Raw genomic sequence first — 20,014 nt, forward strand, 5'->3', positions numbered from 1 at the left:
TTCTTCCAATTAGGCTGCACTACAGATCTAATGTGGGTTTGTATCTGTTCTTGTGAAACATTTGGAAGTCTTCCCGGCTGCACATGCCTCCTGAAGCTAAGTGTTGAGTCAGAAATGAGGTGTCGCTTATCTGGTAAGTTTTGGGCTCACCTGATGAAAAAGACTCTAGGGAGCACATGTGTGCCTCTCTGCACAGAGTCTGATGCTGGCAAATCTGCCACTCTTTCTATTTACATGCAGTTCCTCTCCTTGCCAGCTTGTCATGTTTGATGTCCTATCTGCAGCTCAAGTTCTATGTGGCCAAGACAGGCTCCTAAATTTTGCACCCTGATGGTTCCCCTGCTTCCCTGCTTTTCTATTCCGTTGTCACATATATTGTTCTCTGCCTGCTTTCTGAGACAAACTCTGCCTTAAGGGGTATGTTATCAAAAAGGCACTCCATAAAATTGGTTTTTCTGCTCAACAACCCTTACATGGAGGAGAAGGTGCTATGCGGTTGTTACTTTGAAGCATGTTGCGTCCATACCCATGTTCCCCCATTTGCACATGGGTGTCCTGTCCCTAGTAATCCACCACAAGGCAGTGTCTGTTGGCAGCCACTGGCGATTCATTCCATATGTGAATGAGCTGCTCTAGGTCTGACCAATACAGGCAGAAATTTCATATCGGCTTAAGTGCTCTGGTTGTGAATACAGGCCACACATAAGTGGCAACTTATGAAGACTTATGAAGACTTATGAAGAAGAGCGCAAGGGAATTAAGAATTGCCCAAACCCCCACCCCAAATGTGCCTTACAGCAGCTTTTTGATGTGCAGATATTAGATCTCTTCATCTCCATGCAATGAATTATCAGCACTATTCAAGCACCACAATCTCCCAGAGGTGGGGAAAAATTCCTTCTTTAGATACAGCTTCCAGAATCCCAAGCTGGATGTGAAATCCTTCCTTCCGTTGCCATCAATGCTAGCTTCTTATTTTGCTACCCCACAGTTTCCTGTTATGTCTGTCGTGTGGTGGATTACTGTAATTCTGGGTGGCAGAATATTTGGGTTTCTGATATTTTGGACTACAGTTCCCATCACCCTTAATCATTGACCATACTGGGCTGGGTTTTGTGGAGACTGAAGCCCAAACCATCTGGACAACCAAATGTTCCCCAGCCCTGCCAAACTGTGTCCTACGTAGGGCTGCTATTGGAATATGGTCTGGAAATTTTAGCTCACCCAGCCAGGGCAGCATAGAGTTGCTATTACTCTCATTAGAGGAATAACTCTCACATTATATTTTGTGATCTGTATGGGGTTCCAGTCTGTTTCAGAGTCCAGTTAAGCTTAAAAGAGAAGATGGCCAGTAAGTGGCCCTGCAGAAGTTTTGAACTGCAACTCCCATGATCCGTCACCATCGACTATGTTGGTTAGGGCTGATGGAACAATAGGCCAAGAACATCTACAGCAGTGGTCCCCAACCTTGAGCCTCCAGATGTTCTTGTACTACAACTCCCAGAAGCCTTCACCACCACCTCTGCTGGCCAGGATTTCTGGGAGTTGAAGTCCAAGAACATCTGGAGGCCCAAGGTTGGGGACCACTGATCTACAGCAATGCTTCCCAGCCTTGGGCCCCCAGATATCCTTAGACTGCAAATCCCAGAAATCCTGGCCAGCATAGCTAGTGATGAAGGCTTGTGGGAATTTTCGTCCAAAAACATCTGGGGACCCAACGTTGGGAGCTACTGATCTACAGGGTCAGAGTTGCTCACTCTTGCATTTAAGCCCTAAGCAGCTTCTGGGTAGATTGCAGGAGGTTTGTCTCACCTCAGATAACTTGCCTAGACATTAGGATCACCTATAAGGAAGGTGCCCCAAACACCAAATAAGGTGAGGCAGGTGAATGCTAAGGAGACGTTGTTGTTAAAGGTGGCGCTGAGTTGCTGCATGTCCCCTGCAGAGCCTTGCCTAGTTCTCGCTCCTCTGATCTTCTGGTCACCAAAAGAAGGCTTTCCTCTACCCCAAGCTTTTAAGAAAGCTTTTTAAACCTTGGGCAGTTTTATTTTTTTTTTTCAGTAACAAAAACAACACAGGACAAAATGGCACCTCTAAGATCAATAATAGTACTGTATTTCAGTTGATCTTTTGTGGACCACAGGTGACATCTTCAGATGCAAGAAATCTTCCACCATTTACTTTCAGCCCCTTTTACTGTTCAGGATTTTTTTTTAAATTTTAAAGAAGTGTTTACGAGTTTACACATTTTTCTCCTATAGGTCAGCCACCCAGAGAACATGTCACCCATGGGTAGTTAAAAAAAGTTACAGTTAATAAAAAAAAGGCAATCAAGCAATAAACCTATGGTCTAATTCTGACTACTGATGAAGATACAATGATGTTTCCCTGGCAAACATTGAAATCTGATCCTCTTATCCAGTAAAAGTATCTGGCCTCTGGCTTAAACATCGACATCTGAGGAAGCAAAACAGTTCAGCTCCTAACTGGCTGTGTCATATTGCCTCATTTCTGCCTTGTGACCCTGACACGCGATGGGAACAAACTCTCTTAGAGCTGGGATGCAGCTGGTCCCTTCCTGTGAGGTGCCTGCCAGCTCTGGAGGCAGAGCCCGATGGAGAGCGGCGGTCCGGGCAGGGATGGCTAGTGACTACAACGGAGTGAGCAAAGACAAGGACCAGAGTAAGGGCCGGCTGTGGAAATGTCAAGGGGACCCTGCTTCCTGCAGCTGCCAGGGTGAGGCCATGCCGCTTGCATCGCTTTGCTTGCTAAATGGCAGTCGGTGCACTCCAGCCGATGGGGACAACTTGGTGCTCATAAACTACAAGTTTGGCTGTCTAGGTTCCTCCCCTGCATTTATGACTCTGTGGTTGGGTGGATGCATGCCTGCCCACATATCATACTCCCACACAAAGCTCAGGACGTTCCTGTTTGGAATTACATTTCCTAGGATCCCTCAGCTAGTTTTTCTAAGCTTCCCAGCCTCCATCCAATCAATGATGGTCTCTTCAACTCTGTCCTCTGTCTGAGGAGCTGAGCAGGGCCTTTCCCTTGCCTTATCTTCCATAAAGCAAAACACATTGAGTGTCGATGTCCCAGGGCTCCCTGTTACGTATGTCTGTCCTACAGTAAGTTTGCAGCAGTGGAGGTGCAAAGAACCTTTGGCCCTCCAGATGTTCTGGACTATGACAGCCATAAACCTTCCACGTGGACTGTGCCACTGGAACGTCCTTAGAACTGAAGATTCTGCATGGTGGCTAAGGGATTCAGGAAGTCCTAGTCCAGAGAGAGAGAGAGAGAGAGAGAGAGAGAGAGAATTTGTTTGTTTGTTTGTTCAGTCGTTTAGTCGTGTCCGACTCTTCGTGACCCCATGGACCAGAGCACGCCAGGCCCTCCTATCTTCCACCGCCTCCCAGAGTTGTGTCAAATTCATGTTGGTTGCTTCGATGACACTGTCCAACCATCTCATCCTTGGTCGTCCCCTTCTCCTCTTGCCTTCACACTTTCCCAACATCAAAGTCTTTTCCAAGGAGTCTTCTCTTCTCATGAGATGGCCAAAGTACTGGAGCCTCAGCTTCAGGATCTGTCCTTCCAATGAGCACTCGGGGTTGATTTCCTTTAGAATTGATAGGTTTGTTCTCTTTGCAGTCCAGGGAACTCTCAAGAGTCTCCTCCAGCACCACAATTCAAAGGCATCAATTCTTCGGCGGTCAGCTTTCTTTATGGTCCAGCTCTCACTTCCATACAACACTACAGGAAAAACCATAGCTTTGACTATTCGGACTTTTGTTGGCAAGGTGATGTCTCTGCTTTTTAAGATGCTGTCAAGGTTTGTCATCGCTTTCCTCCCAAGAAGCAGGCGTCTTTTAATTTTGGGGCTGCTGTCTCCATCTGCAGTGATCATGGAGCCCAAGAAAGTAAAATCTGTCACTGCCTCCATATCTTCCCCTTCTATTTCCCAGGAGGTGATGGGACCAGTGGCCATGATCTTAGTTTTTTTGATGTTGAGTTTCAGACCGTTTTTTGCACTCTCGTCTTTCACCCTCATTACAAGGTTCTTTAGTTCCTCCTCACTTTCCGCCATCAGAGTGGTATCATCTGCATATCGGAGGTTGTTGATATTTCTTCCTGCAATCTTAATTCCAGCTTGGGATTCCTCCAGTCCAGCCTTCCGCATGATGTATTCTGCATAGAAGTTAAATAATTAGGGTGACAATATACAGCCTTGTCGTACTCCTTTCCCAATTTTGAACCAATCCGTTGTTCCATATCCAGTTCTAACTGTTGCTTCCTGTCCCACATATAGGTTTCTCAGGAGATGGATAAGGTGGTCAGGCACTCCCATTTCTTTTAGGACTTGCCATAGTTTGCTGTGGTCCACACAGTCAAAGGCTTTTGCATAGTCAATGAAACAGAAGTAGATGTTTTTCTGGAACTCTCTGGCTTTCTCCATAATCCAGCTCATGTTGGCAATTTGGTCTCGAGTTCCTCTGCCCCTTCGGAATCCTGCTTGTACTTCTGGGAGTTCTCGGTCCACATACTGCTGAAGCCTACCTTGTATGATTTTGAGCATAACCTTGCTGGCGTGTGAGATGAGTGCAATTGTCCGGTAGTTGGAGCATTCTTTGGCACTGCCCTTCTTTGGTATTGGGATGTAGACTGATCTTTTCCAGTCCTCTGGCCACTGTTGATTTTTCCAAACTTGTTTTCATATTGAATGTAGCACCTTAACAGCATCATCCTTTAAGATTTTAAATAGAGAGAGTTTACAGATACATAAACAAGGAACATTTTGAAGGCACAAGGAGGGCACTGGGTCCCAGCACCATTTAGTTCTTTCTGAGCACATGGTTAGCAGACTTGGATTTACCCACATGGATGAAATTTTCTGAGGGCAGGTGTTTGTCCTTACAATAAACAGCCTTGCTGTTCTGGATTGGTTATAATAATAATCTTAGAACTGCAGAGATGAAAGGGACCCTATGGATCATCGGGTCCAACCTAGTGGGGGAATCAAACTGCCAACCTCTGTGGTTAGAGATTTAAACCACTGAGCTATCCAGCAGTTCCTCATTAAGGATTTGGGGCTCGTTCTAGAGAGCATATAGCCTATAAAATCTCCTTGCTCCATGTGTGGCCCCATAAATGCCAAGGAGTAGCCTCCCAGGATTTTCTAGATACAAAGGAGCAGAAGTTGCTTCCCGGTCGGTCCCTCTTTCTGGTGATGCTGTAGGATCATGGAGCTTATCCAAGGCTGCATAGGTGGCAGGGCAACTAACCCATCAGCTACACATAGCTGGGTGATCTTAGCTGGCCTCTCTCCCAGGAGGCACAATGGTGATTCTACTTGCCAGCCACTCCAACCGACTGAGCTATACCAGCTGAGATTATAAAAGCAGACAGATAATTGTTTATTCCATAACCAGAGATCCTCATCCATTCTCCCAAACCCACACATCTGTGTTTCAAAGGCCCATTGTGTTTGTGGGCACGGGAGAGCTGAGAAATTAGAACACACTGTGGCTCTGTTGGGGAAATCTGAAGGTGCAGCCTAATCTTTGCTTTGGGGTGCTAATTAAGTGGGATCTCTTCTCAAGTGGCCCCCCAACTGCTGAAATAAATATAGTAAACAGGTGCTGGGAGACCAGTGATCTGTGGACCATATATGGACTGTTTTCCTATGCAATCCACAAATTGCTTCAGCTTCTATCTCTAATCATTGCCAAGCAATATAGAGCAATCAAATCTTGTGAAGCTGTTGCATGGACTTGAACTCTGCTCTGTAGCCAGAGAAGCCACTATTCTGGGGCTTGCTCTTGAGTAGACATGGCCAAACTCAAACTGCGCTTTAGAGGCTAGGTGGGGAAAGGTCCAAACTGATCCGAATCCCATCCGGCCCCTTCCATTTCTCTGTGGCCTGCCTTGTGGCTTTCGGTCAACCTCCTTCTGGAATGCAGTTCCAGAGACCCTTTCCAAAAGCTAGTTCTGCCTGCAGATCAGGCCATTGTTTAAAGACCCTGTGTCTCAGAGAGACTCAGCAAACTTGCTAGGAGTCGGAGAAAACTGCCGACCTTATGCTCAGGCTGCCCATCAGGCCGCCTTATGGGTGCAGTTGTCCAACTGAAAGCTGCAGTGCCTATCTGCCTGTGTGCCTTTCTGTCTCTCCTTGGGATCATCATCATCATCATCATCATCATCATCATCATCATCATCATCATCATCATCATCATCATCATCATCATCATCATCATCATTATTATTATTATTATTATTATTATTATTATTATTATTATTATTATTATTATTATTATTATTATTATTATTAATACAAAAAAGTAACAATTCCAAATTTTGAGGCAGGCTGACAGACTAGTCTCTGTGTCCTTCTTTTCCATAGCTGGCTCTCTACTGGTGATGATCTGATGCTACGCCATCCCGTGGCTAGGACTGAATGAAGTCACCGTCTGCCAGCTGTTGTGGAAGAAACCCTCAAGGGGAGGATCAGGGGCTGTTTTCATTGCGTGCGCGCATACACACACGCACACGCACACACACACACACAGCTTTTGTCTTTGGACTATCTTTGTGGCAGTGGAAGTAGAGGGATATCCTGCTCTCCCCTGCTTTAAAAGATTAGGGTGGGAGGCCAGGGAGGAGCAGAGAATCAAAGGAATTAGAAGGCAAAGTTGCCAATTAAATTTTCTCACCAGAATCCAGTGCCCTGGAAGCAGAGATTGAGCCAGTGAAGTTTTCCCTGGCGTGGAGGTAGAGGGGTGGGAAAGAGGATTATACTCATGATACAATACGATAGTCGGTATCCTATTGCGGAAACATGGAGCAGGAGGGCGATTCCCTGCTCTAGCTGGCTTTCTACTGCTCAACCAGTTGTGTGACCGTTCTTACAATTGGACACCTGCCAGAACACTCCCCCCCCGTGTGTGTGTGTGTGTGTGTGTGTGTGTGTGTGTGTGTGTGTGTGTGTGTGTGTGTGTGTGAGAGAGAGAGAGAGAGAGAGAGAGAGAGAGAGAGAGAGAGAGAACACAGTATTATGATTGCCCTTTCACTGGACTTTTGATATTCCTTTGCATCTCTCTCTCTCTCTCTCTGTGTCCCTTCTAAGTGTTTCTTAAAATTCTTTCTTTCACTTTAATAAACTGCAAAAGTCTTTTCAAGCAACTGTCTGGATTTTTGGCTAGAGAGTTTGTGGTACTAAAAACAGTCCTTGCTTCCTAGGTTCTTTTAGCCAGGGTTTGTGTGCAAGTGGTGGCAGGTACTTACCTTGCAAGATTGGCGTGCCAGCTCTCAGCGCCTAGCCTTGTGGATTCTTTGTTGGTTTTACACTCCCTGGCGCAGCGCCAAACTTGGGAGTCTGGAGTGTTGGGAGCGATGGGGCTCTAGTCAACTTCCACAGCCGTCATCACTCTCTTTCTCTCACACACACACTCTTTTTCCGCAGCAACTGATGAAGGCTGAAGCCAAAAGGTTTTCCTCAAATACTTCGCCTTGTTATTCACTCTAAACAAAGGGTATGTAACTGTGTGTGCATCATGCGTGCATGAGACAGATCTAAGGTGGCTCCATGTGGGTGTGTGTGGATGTGTATGTATAGTCCACACATGCATGTGTGTGCATCATTATATGACTTTTATTGTTCTCTTATTCTTTTTCAACAATTGGTCTGTTATGTTTGTTTTATTAAACACCTGAATATTTTGGGGGAAAAAAGGAATAGCTGTATAACTGTATTCTTGAATTAATTAATTAATCCCGCAACAGGAACGGCCAATGGCCATATCTCTCAGAGCATGCCAAAAGTTCTACCCAAGAGATGTAGGGCATGTACAGAAATGGACTTCTCATGGCTCTAGCCTGTGTACCTTGGTGACGTGGAAATGATATCTCTCTGCTTTTCACGTCCAGCACAGAATCTAATAAATCAGTGGCATTTGAATAATGGATTAAGATCTAATAAACAAAATAGCCCCTTTCCATTTTTAGAAATTGCGTCACTTGTGTTTGATGTAAGCTTACAGGATTTACTTTTCTTGGGTTGCGTTACTGTCTGATTTTACTCAATGGTGGAAGGCAGCGGGCGGGTGAGACATTGGCTTGCTAAGCTATACCAGGGAGTGAGCAATACATTCAGCTAGAGGGAAAGTAGGACCTCGGTCTAGGGTCCGGCTACCTTGGAATGAATCAGGTGAAGGGAAGGAAAACGATGAACAAGCTGAGCAATAGCTCCTTAGTTGAGATCAATAGGGCAATGCCCGTAGAGTAGCCAAAGCATACAGCCCTCTCCCAGGCTCCTTTGGGGGGGATCCAACTTCCCTGGATTCCCTGATTTGTGCTAGCAGAAGAGGCACAAATTAGGGAATTAAGTTCCAACTTCCCCCTGGATTCCTAATTTTTGCTAGGAGAAGAGGCAAATTCCCCTCCTGGAAGCTTTCTGCAGTATTTCTACCAACTCTCTATGTTGCGAGTCAACTGTGGACTGTTTTACACTTTTAAAAAGCTCTCCCTGCCCCAACTGGAACTGGATTTCAGGATTTCCTTTTATCTCTCCGTTTGTTTGTTTGTTTTTGCACTGGGGGGAACCCTATATAGCCCCAGAAGGCTGCAGGTCCAACCACGTCCCTCCTTTCCCCGTTGCCAAACAGGTTGTAGATGTTGTAAGACTGATAACTGTAGCATTATTTCTTTATTCTGGGGCTGACACCGTTGTCATGGTGGTGCTACTTTTAGAAGATTCAAGAGTTGATTGGGGTGCTATTTCTCTGGTGAACTGTCAGTTTTATGTGTTTACCACGAAGGGTGGGACTTTCAGGTTAACTCAAATGAGATAAAACACAAAAGAGGCCCTTTCATTTTCAGAGTTTACAATAGAGAGTTTTTACAATACAAAATATTAAGGATTCTACATGAGACATTAATGAAAATTATGGATTTATTTCATAATATCCTGCTTTTCTGGCCTTTAATTTTATCGCTGTTCAAAGAGATCCCCCCCTCCATTTCCTTAATTATTGCTTGGAGTTTCTGGCTGCCTGCCCTTCACCTGGTGAACTACTGCCTGCGCTGCTGGAATTAAGCTGTCAAAGTACTAGAAGGGAGAGCTGTCTCTCTCCAAGCCCCTGTAGCTTGGGGCTTTCGACTGGGTTAGGGTTTGGCAATATTGCCCTTGTTGTCCACTTTTAGGGTCCATGATTGTCTGTTGCCTTGCCCTTCCTTTTTTGAAGATTCTTTAGGGCTTCATTGGGTCTAGCATCAGAAACAAGGATGGGAAATCTAAGGCAAAAGATCCCAAACCCAGAAAATGACACCCTCTCAAAAAACAAAAGAAATAGTAAAGTTTCCCATTGATGCACATCCTTATTCCCCACAATTCAGACATGGATCAAGGTGTCATCACTAATATTGGTTTCCTAGCCTAATCTGCAGTTCAAACCACCCAGCTAGGCGTTTTACCTAAACCTTAGATTTTAAATAATTTCCTATGTGAAAAACCTACCCCTCCCAAATTTCCAATAAGGTGGGGAAGGGGGAGAGCGCTAGCGAGGTATTCAGCACAAGCAGGTTTCATAGGATTTTCCCTAACCAAACTCACTATCTCGTGCCAGTGGGACGTCTGGGCTGTGGAAGAAAGACAAGAGGTTTTCTGCACTGAGAAGCTCTTATCTCTGATCACTGCCTAATTGCTGACATCGCATCCGTGTCTATGAGCCCAGTTGCTGTTGTGATAGGTGGGCATTTCAGGCACGTGGGAGTATGTTTAACACAGTGGCTCTGGCTATCGTAAAGGTTCCCCTTGACAATTTTTGTCCAGTCGTGTTCGACTCTAGGGGGCGGTGCTCATCCCCGTTTCCAAGCCATAGAGCCAGCGTTTTGTCTGAAGACAATCTTCTGTGGTCACATGGCCAGTGCGACTTAGACACGGAACGCTGTTACCTTCCCACCGAGGTGGTCCCTATTTATCTACTTGCATTTGCATGCTTTCGAACCGCTAGGTTGGCGGGAGCTGGGACAAGCGACGGGAGCTCACACTAAATGCAAGACTGCCATGTTCTGTCCCCCACAGAAACCAATGATGGTGAATGTGCTTCCTCATTGGCAACCTTTTAATTACGGCTGTTCTTTGCTAACATCACAGTCCTACCTCCCAGTCTTCTCAATCCTGCTTGTGCCTTTTAGTCATGTGGGTCCTTCAGAATGGCAATTGTGCTATGAAAATGATGGCTTTCTGATCTTTTTCCCCCACTTGGATGGGGTTAGAGTTAATGGGGCCTGTCTGATCCTACCATGTCGTTCCCAGGGGAACCTTTGAGCTGCACACCAACTGCTCACAAAGAAGATGATTTGTGAGTTACACCTTGTAGCATGCAGGGTCTGTCTCTTAAGAGGCTTAAATGGCAAATCCCTCTCCTTTGTAAGTGAATATGGTTTATTTACAGATCCAGCCAGTTTGGATAAAAGCGGTGGATCCTAGTGGCTACCTTGTTTATGACTGTTTGCTTTATTTGCTGGGTAACCTAACTTTTAAAACAGATTATCTTCCCATTTTTCCATAAAGCTTTCATTTTCGAACATCAGTGTCTATATGTTTTTACATTAAAAGAGCAAGTGAGAGAAATTCCCCAAATAGTAAAACATCTTTAGTTCAAAGCAAAAAATTATGGTTGAAGCCCACCCCTTGCTCAAGTATGACAAATCAGACAACAAATAAACTCTCTTTCCTCACTCAAAACATAGGCACCTTGTTGCACCCTTCTTCAACTTTATCGTCTACCTCATGTAAACACTAGAATATAATCCAGCAATCACCCCACTTTCTACATAAAGTGTCTTTAATAGTATGGAAGAGCTGGAATGAAACATTGCCTCTGAAGGTGTCAACATCTACAAATCACAGTCCTACTGACAGGTGGTTCAATCGATTTGCATTTAGACAGAAGGAATTCTCTTTGTATTTAATGGGCTGATTTATAAATTTGTTATGTGTCCTCATGTCAGCTCTGAGTCATGGTGACCATATGAAGGAGTGATCTCCAAATGTCCTGTTCTCAGCTGCCCTTCTCAGTTCTTGGAAACTCAAGCCTGTGATTTCCTTTAGGGAATTAGTCCGACCTGTATTTGGCTTTCCCCATTTCCTGTTGCCTTTCACCTTTCCCAGAATCCTGCCTTCTCATGATTAGTTCTAGGTAAGGAGAATACTGTATTTTCCCACTCAGTAGGGAATTAAAGAGCAGAGGTCACCTTTTTGGGATTACTGAGAATGTGCAGTTTGGAGTTTTGGGACTGCAACTCCCAGAATTCTTCAGGAATTCCCCAGGCAGCATTCTGGGGGTTCCAGCCCACAGTTCCACTGTTCCTGCAGCCACATACTGTATTTTCCATGTATAAGACTATCTTTTTGTCTAAAATCTTTAGACTAAAAATTGAGGGTTGTCTTATACACGGAAGTAAGCTGAGGAGAGAACAAAAATAAGTGGAGGGAAATGCAGGGATCAAAGTGATCCAGCAGGGCTTTGATCCCTGATTTCCCCTCCACTTGCTAAGCCCGACTTAGATTTCTTAATTTTGGGTTAGAAAAGTGGGGGTGTCTTATACATGGGGGCATCTTATACACAGAAAAATATGGTATGTTTTACTCATCTGGACCAGGGCCTGTTTCAGAGGCCCCATGCTAATCTCAGGCATTCCCGTCATTAATGTACATAAAAGGAGGCTGCCGGGGTGCTTTTTAGATGTTATAATTGGGGGTGTGCGTGCTCCCCCTGTAGAGCTTAAAGGGCAGCACGCCGCGAAAGCACTGCAGCAACTTTCATTTTGATGTGACCTATGGACTGGAATTCCCAGAATTCTGCATTTGCTGGCGAATTCTGGGAGTTGCAGTCCAAAAAATCTGAATGGCCCATCAACCGTGTTTATTTCAAGTGGAAGCAAAGCTGCAGCCTCTCATGCTGTCTGTATTTTGAGTGACTGGCAGCCAGTTTTCTGGGCAGGGGAGGTTGTGTATTTAGCACTAAACAATCATTCCTCCCACACTTTGATTTGAAAGAGAACCCTGCCTTTCTGCTGAATGTCTTCTCCCTCTTTCATCCGTTGGTAGCAGTTATTGTTTGCTGTTGATCTGCTCAGCTGGTTGCTAAGTATATGTGTAGTAAAGAAAGCAGCATGCAGAAGTCTGTCATTACAAGCAACTGTAAATAATGTTTTTAATTTTTTCTCCTACAAATGTCTCAGAGTGTGTTATTGTGACTTTATGTTCCAGTTAACGGGAAAGGGGTAGACTCTGGAGAACATGAAACTATTCTCTGTGGATCTCTGTACACTCCTACTGCATAGCAAAAAGGAATTTTACCTGCAATTCAAAACTCAGCAGCAGCATCAATATACCCATGTTTTGAGTGAGGAAGAGCGATCGATTTGTAATCTAAATTTTCTTCTTTTGACAGCTAAAGCTTCAACCTAACCTTTAGCTTTAAATCAAAGCCCAGCCCTGCCTCCACCTTTGGAAATACGTATATAAACACAAACTTGCATGGCCGTGTATATTAATACATTTGTGAATGTGATCTGGCAAGTATTTTGTGAGCCACGTGCCGTCAAGGCAGTGACTCTACATATTGTGGGGTGTGACTCTGCCTAACAGTAGCCCTGGCGTGCTTTTCTGGAGTTGCATTTGCCTCTTGGGCCCACATTTTCCCCCCTCACCTCTGCAATAAAGCTTTTGTTTGATTTGAATGGCCAACTATAATCTAACCTTTTCCATGCAGGAACATCCAGCAATAGTAATACTGCTTCCAGCAAGCTGCCTCTCCCTCGGTGTGATGATGCAACAGGGATGAGGATTATTATTCTAGGCATATGATGATTTGTTACACTTCAGTAACTTAGGTAATACAGCACCAAATCTATTTCATGGACACCGACTCCCTAGACGATGGTTAAAAGTTTCCTGCACACATGTCGGGCTCTAAATATTAAATCAGAAGACGGTAGGCTTAAACCTATGGAGAGCAGAAACAACACAGCTTGGTGATTGTCAAAGAGGGTCTTTAACCAGGACAAGGTTCTGGCTGTGTCATCTATAAGTCACTTAAATAGACTTTGAAGAGAGTAGGAAAATCAAAGAATAATCAAGTAGAATTGGGCTCCTTGGATACAGGACAAATTTTCTGTGACTGTGGAGAAATTCAATCGATGCAGCATTTACGTGCATGCAATTTATGCCCCGCCAAGTGTATTAAAGAAGATCTAGTAAATGGCCAAGATAATGCTATTAAAGTAGCCTGCTTCTGGTCAAAATTAGTCTAATCATTTTAACAATTTAAATGTGTCTGAATTTTATATTTCACATACTGCATGCCCTTAAATTTAAATTGTGTAACACTCCTGATACAAAGAAAGAAAGAAAAACACTTAGGTGCTACTCCTTATACTTAAAAATAGTGTTTCATGCTAAAATTACTTGTTACTCAAAGGATGATTTCTGAGTTTTGGCAGACAGAGGGCTAAACCCAATGGAACTTTCACCCATTGAAATAAATGTGACTTGTTAATCACAAGCAATGTAAACTCTATTAATGTAAACTCTATTAACTTCAATGTGTCTGTGCTAGATTCAGATTTAGATCAGAATGAACCTTTTCATGAAAGGACCATAGCTAAGTGAGAGAAAGCACATGCTTTGGTTGTAGAAGGTACCAGCATCAACTCCTGGTACCTCTAGCTTGAAAAAGAAAGGGAGGGAGGGAGGGAAAAAGACAGAAAGAAGAAATGATGGGAACTGCCTCTGACCCTGGAGATTCCGCTGCCAGTCAGAATAGGGACAGATTTCTTAAAAACCTGGTTGGGTGCAACAAAGCTTTCTATCATAATTTCAGGAATAGTGCACAAATAGAGCCCACACTTTATAGAGTCAATATGAGTTAGTTAAGAGTGTCAGAGTGAGAGTCTGGTGATCATGCCCACACTGAGCCTTGAAATTCATTGGCTGCTCTCTCTTCCCTCCTTTGTCCTGATCTACCTTTCCAGGTTGTTGTGAGGATGAAGTGGGGACGAGAGGCATGAATCTTGTTTTGAACTCAATGGTGGAAAGTTGGGATATAAACGCAATGATCAATAATAAAATAATAAGAATAAGGAAATAACATCTACCTATCTACCCAGGAAGTGTAGAGAGAGAGAGAGAGAGGAAGAGAGAGAGAGAGTGTGCATGCGTGTTGGAGGTCCCATATGTAGTAGAAAAATAGCAGGTTATGTGAAAGAGACAGTCAATGCTAGTCAGGACAAACTATTATCACTTATAACCGCCTTCCCCCAAATAGGCGGCTTCCAGCTGTGTAGGCTTACAACTCCCATGGCATCTGCCACTGGTGACTGGCGCAAGGTGTAATCCCTCAAAGGGATGATATTGGAGAACACTGAACTAGATGAATCCAAAGTCTGATCCAGAACTTGGAAAAGTTACAGCTGTGCTGGCTGGGAGTTGCAGGGTAGAAAAGTAACTTTTCCAAGCCCCAGAATGACCGGATATAAAACAGCTTCATAGGTCCCTAGAAATATGCTGCTTGTTTGTGTCCCCTGCCTGCTGCTTACGGCGCAAAGTTGAAATAACGAAGCATGACTCTCATCCCGCTTTTAAAAATTAAATATAAATATTTGAATTCTCCAGGAGGCAATCCATTTACCATTCCCCCTTCTTCTTATATAAAGCACCACACACTCTAAACAGGCATGATTACCGTGTTCCGCTGTGAAATCCCATACTTTTAAAAAAGAAGAGAAGAGGGAGAAAAAAAGAGAGTGAAATAAAAAAAAAAAACCCTGAACAATCAATCCCCAAAGCAAAAACTAAACCATCCCCAGTGATTCTGGAAAGATCAAAATAAAAATGTCAAAAAAACATCCAACAACAGAAATCCACTTAAGGCAAAAAGTAATAACAAGAAATAACTTAGTGTGTGTGTGTGTGTGTGTATGTGTATGTGTATGTAAAATAAAAAACATCATGTACGCGCACACAGACACGCACAAATAAAATTAACTGATCTCATCAGCTTTTGGCTTCCTGCTTTCTCCTGCGCACCTACCCGCCCTTGGCTTTCTGAAAAATTGAATTTCAGTCCTCCACATAATCCTTTCATTTCAACCGTTGTTGCCTTTAGCCAGAAGTTTCCTGTCAGGTCATATATATACGATATTGAACGCTGACGCTCCCTTCTGGCTAGCCTTGGATAGTGCAGGTACCTTTCCATTCGAAAGCCAGCTGCCAGAGTTTTTGTTTATTTGTTTGTCTGTTTGTTTTAAATTATCATTATTTAAAACATTATTATGTATTATTATTATTATAATAGGGGATGAGAGGAAATCTAGCTGCATTTGTATCCGTCCAGAGGCTCCCCTGCTAATGAAGAGGAAAAAGGGAATAATTGAAAACCACAGCGTCAAGCCAGGAAAAAATTAAAATGCAAGCATTAGCACCCATGCTTAGAGATTTCCCGGAATCATGCGACTTGAGGACAGTCTTGCCATAGGGCAACTCTAGTGGGGAGCCAAGGTCATATAGTCTTTTCGTTGAGGCTGCAGCACCACCATTTTGTACGCTATCTTGAATGCCTGTTGGCTTTTCGCTGATGCTTCTCCCACCATGACAACCAGCGCTGTCCGCCATTTTGTTTCCAGGTTTTTATAAGCTAAGCCCCTGCCCCCCATCATGATCCACGAAAAGCCCACTCTCAGTTTCAGCAGATGGGTGCCTTTCATCTTTTTTCTTTTCTTTTTAAAATCCACCTCCATGTCCTGATGTGAAGGAAAAAAACATTTTGATCGGTTTCCTCCCAGTTGGAAAGATGGGAGGCAGGCGGCCGGTCAGCCCTCTTGGCTGCCTCTGCGGGTGGCTGAGCCCGCTCCCCTGCCATCTCCCCACCCCCAGAGAGTGATGAAAGGGTGTCCCCTCAGCATGAGGTCAAGGACGTGAAGTCTTGTCACCCGGCCTTTGGGAGTCACTTAGCCAAAGCGAGCATCCGTTCATTTTTTCGTTCCCTCTGAAGGTGAAAGAGGTTTGGCAGGGGATGGGCATGAGTCATACATGGGTTTGCATACGCTGGTGAGCAGGGCGCCCATAGTCAGATTGCTGAGACAAGGAGGTATAGGAGAAGCGCGAACAGCTTGAGACTTTGCTGGCCTGATCCGACGGCTCGTACCCGCTCTCGGCTTTCTCGTAGCTGCTGGGCTTGACGTAGCTGGTGAAGGCCCGGCTGTAGGGGGCGGTGAGGTAGGCTGTCCCGCTGTATATGTTCTCCTGAGGGAAAAGCCGCTCGTGGGGGTCGTAGGCCGAGCGGGAACCCGGCGTGCCCAAGGTGTAGCGGTGGGCGTATTCATACAGCTTCGGTTGCACCGGCCCCGCAGAAGGGTACAAAGAGGTTGCCCCAAACAAGGGTCGGGGGGCTGGCGTATATTCTGAGAAGCTGCTTCCCAAACATGGCTCTTCGTGGGCACGGACTTTGTAGTAGCCGTTGGTGGGATCCTACGGGAAGGGCAAAGAAGAAATATTTGAAATACCAGGGAGGGAAGTAGAAAATAAAGACTACCAGGGTGTGGTTCTCACTGGCTATTCTGCCCTAAGACCGGCATGTCTACCAGCCTGCTTAGGAGCTGAACACTCCTGTTTTCACGTTTGGGACAAAGACATATCCCGGTTCAAATTCCCACTCGGTCACCAGTCCTTCTCTGGGCAAACATGAGCCAACCACCGGATCTTCCAGATGAAGGTTTTATTTCGCATCCACCTTACGTCTGAGTCACAGAATTTTCCATGGGTGTCCAGATATGTTCGACTTGCATTTATAACTCTATTTCCCATCTACTAGGGATGCTCTGAGCTGCCAGTGTGGTGCAATGGATAGTGTGATGGGCTAGGATTTAAGCGACCTGGATTCAAATCCCTGCACAGCCATGGGAACTCACTGGGGTGGTGGTGGTGGCATTGGTACAATCACTCCTTAACATCTCGCATACTTTGAAAGGTGAGGCTGCCATGCCTCAGAGGCAATTTGATGGCACATAACAATAGGGATGCTCTAGCTGAGGAGAGTGCAGTCTGTACAGATATCTGGTGGCTGCACATGCAAATCCAAAGAACTTGAAGGACTGTATCTTCTCCTATCTTCGCCCCTATCACAGTATGTTTTATTTTTCTCTTATACTGAGAAATCCACTGCCAGAGTTGTGTCCTCTGTTGTCGTTCTGCACCATCAAGGACACAGAGTGTCCAAGCAGCAAACGTAAGTTTCCATGGTCAAGTGGAATAGGAACCAAGATCTCTTGAATCCTAATTCAGCACTCCATTCATTGCACCATGCCAGATCTTCTCTAGAGTGGCCAAATTTTTAAAATTAAAAGATTTTGGGTGTTTGGGGTGTGTGTGACAAGAATGTGGTAAACCTCCCCACTTCCTCCAGAGAAAGGAAAGGGTTTTTCAGAGTTAAACCCTTTCTTTCTGCAAATGTTCAAACTTTTTTTTGGTAGTTGTGTGGGGATGTTGGGGAGGTGCAGGGTCCACCTGCTCTGGGTGTAGATCTCCTGCATCAGCAAGGGGTTAGACGACCCTTCAGGTCCTCCCATGTTTTCCAACCATTCCTATCTTATTTCTTTCTATGAAAACATAAACTTGATGGGCAGAAAACAACACAGAACAGTTGCATAGCACCTTTCAAAGGGTATTCGTAGGAACTGCTTGTCTGGATACAAGCAGTCTCTTGAGGCCCATCCTACCTTGGGGGATGTTTTGTGAGAATAAAATGTTGGGTGATGAGAAGCAATGAATGATGACTGTTGCTTGGAGTTCTTGGAGGAAGGATGGAGAGAAAAGGAACGAATGGATGGATAAATCAGTGAAGAAATTCAAGGTTTGCTGTGAGCTTAAGAGTATGAGAATCGCACAGAATTCTTTGCCACAATATGGTGATAGCTTTGATTTTAGATGGCTCTTAGAAAGAATTGGTCCAATTCTTCACAATGTGATCTATGAGCATCCTTTGCCCATAGGAGTTCAGCACGGGACCTCCATGGTCTCATAAGATGCTGGAGTGAAGAAGCCAGCATAGCTGTTGCCTCCATGCCTTTGGGTTTGTGTCTGAGAAGCAACCAGCTGGGGGGGGGGGTTTGCTGTTGGACACACAGTGCTGAGAAATGGGGTTGGGAAACCTGTGGCCCTCCAGATGTGGTTGGACTCCAATGGCAATCAGCCCCTGTAAGCACGGTAAACGTTGAGGGATGATGGGAGCGCCCTGTTTCCCCAAAAATACAAGACCTAACCTGAAAAGAAGCCCTAGTAGGATTTTTCAGGATGCTCGTCATATAAGCCCTACCCCAAAAATAAGCCCCAGTTCAGTGAAACCCTGCCCTCCACCACAGTGCAGCAACCAGAAGATGATGTGACTGTAAAATAAAAACATCCCCTGAAAATAAGACCCAATGCATTTTTTTGGAGCAAAAATTAATATAAGACCTGGTCTTATTTTTGGGGAAACAGGGTAGTAGTTTGTCAATACTGAGAGGTCCACAGCATCCCCACTCCTATGGTAAAATACAGGTCTTTCCTAGGATCAAGGGAGGCAGTTTTTACACTCCTGTGACTCTCGAAACAGGGGTTTTGTTGTTTTTGTTTGCCATCAAGCTGCATCCAATCCATGGCGACTCTATGAACAAATTATTTCCAGTATGTCTTATCATTTACAGCCTTGATCAGCTCTTGCAAACACAAGCCTGTGGTGCCTAATGGAGGCAATCCATCTTGTATTTAGCCTTCCTCATTTCCTGCTGCCTTCTTACATGTCTTTGGCTGCAAATACATGGGCAGATACTGTGGGATTTGCTGTTGGGACATGAAGTTCAGCAGTGGGGGAACATGCCCCGCCTTCTTTCCTGTCCCTGATTGCCCTTTTTAATTTTTTTAAAACAAATTAATACATATATGAGATCAGCACTAGATCACCGTATCACCTCATTGCGGCGTCTTCATTTATTATCATATCCTGCGTCTAAGCCCCATAAAAGGATTGGCAGAGACAGGACCAGAGAAGGAAGGAAAGAAGGGAGGTCTGTGGGCTGGAAATGGAATCACGTCGCATTTCAGTATGAATGGGGGCCTCCGGAATCAACCCGTAGCCCCTGTCTGAGCAGTGGTTGCAATTTCAAACATAATACAGGCTGCTAATCAAATCGTTCCGATTTGGCTTCCCAGTGTAGTTACTGTATTTTTCCATGTTGTGTATACAGTAAAATGACACTTTTTCCTTAAATAATTTGAGAAAAAAAATTGAGGGTTGTTTTATACACGGAAGGCAGCTCTTTACCACTGCCTTTTGTGAAGGCACGGGGCTTCGCAAAAAGGAAGGGGAGGTGTTGCTCCCTTCCTTTTTTGCTAAGCTCCGTGACTTCTCAAAAGGCAACGAAAAGTGGCAGTCACTTTGACAGCAGCTTTCCTTGCCTTTTGCGAAGGCATAGACGGAGCTTAGCAAAAAGGGAACCCTTTGATCCCTGCTTTTTCTACTTTGGGGTTAGAAAAGGGGTGGGTCGTCTTATAAGTGGAAAAAAATGGTACAGTGCTGCCTCGCTTAACAAGCGCACTGTTTAACGAAGAGTCCGCATAGTGACGTGTTTAGTGATCGCATTGCGACGTTTCGCTTACCGATCTTCGCATTGCGATGTTCTAAAAACAGCTGATCGGCGGTTCCAAAATGGCCGCCAGAAGAAAAAAAATGGCCACCCGCTCCATTTTTGCGCCCTGCCCTTGCTTACCGGGCGGCGAAAATGGCGGCCGGATGGGGGAATCTTCACATAGCGGTGAGTTTTCGCCCCATAGGAACACATTAAACAGAGTTTAATGCGTTCCTATGGGTTCCCCCCCCGATTAGCGACGTTAATCCTGGAACGTCGCTATGCGGGGCACCACTGTACATCCAAAATTACAATTCCTGCTCATGCCCTTAATAATAATAATTGTGTGCCA

General features: G+C 44.8%; 1 protein-coding gene across 4 annotated transcripts in view; it reads right to left on the minus strand.

Annotated features, from left to right (window-relative positions):
- Positions 1-15,405: 15,405 nt before the first annotated feature.
- KIRREL2 (kirre like nephrin family adhesion molecule 2) overlaps positions 15,406-20,014 on the minus strand; it is a 66,505-nt gene continuing 61,896 nt past the window's right edge. For 2 of the 4 annotated variants that reach the window (XM_078380240.1, XM_020813294.3), the window contains 2 exons: positions 17,776-17,847; positions 15,406-16,528 (listed from right to left, as the gene is read on the minus strand). In XM_078380240.1, the coding sequence (XP_078236366.1) occupies positions 16,085-16,528; positions 17,776-17,847 (516 nt within the window). In that variant the 3' untranslated portion in view covers positions 15,406-16,084. The remainder of the gene's footprint in view (positions 16,529-17,775; positions 17,848-20,014) is intronic. The other 2 variants (XM_072979594.2, XM_020813295.3) reach the window with 1 other exon arrangement.

The sequence above is a fragment of the Pogona vitticeps genome, chromosome 9 (assembly GCF_051106095.1).
Source record: "Pogona vitticeps strain Pit_001003342236 chromosome 9, PviZW2.1, whole genome shotgun sequence".
Classification (NCBI taxonomy): Eukaryota; Metazoa; Chordata; class Lepidosauria; order Squamata; family Agamidae; genus Pogona; species Pogona vitticeps.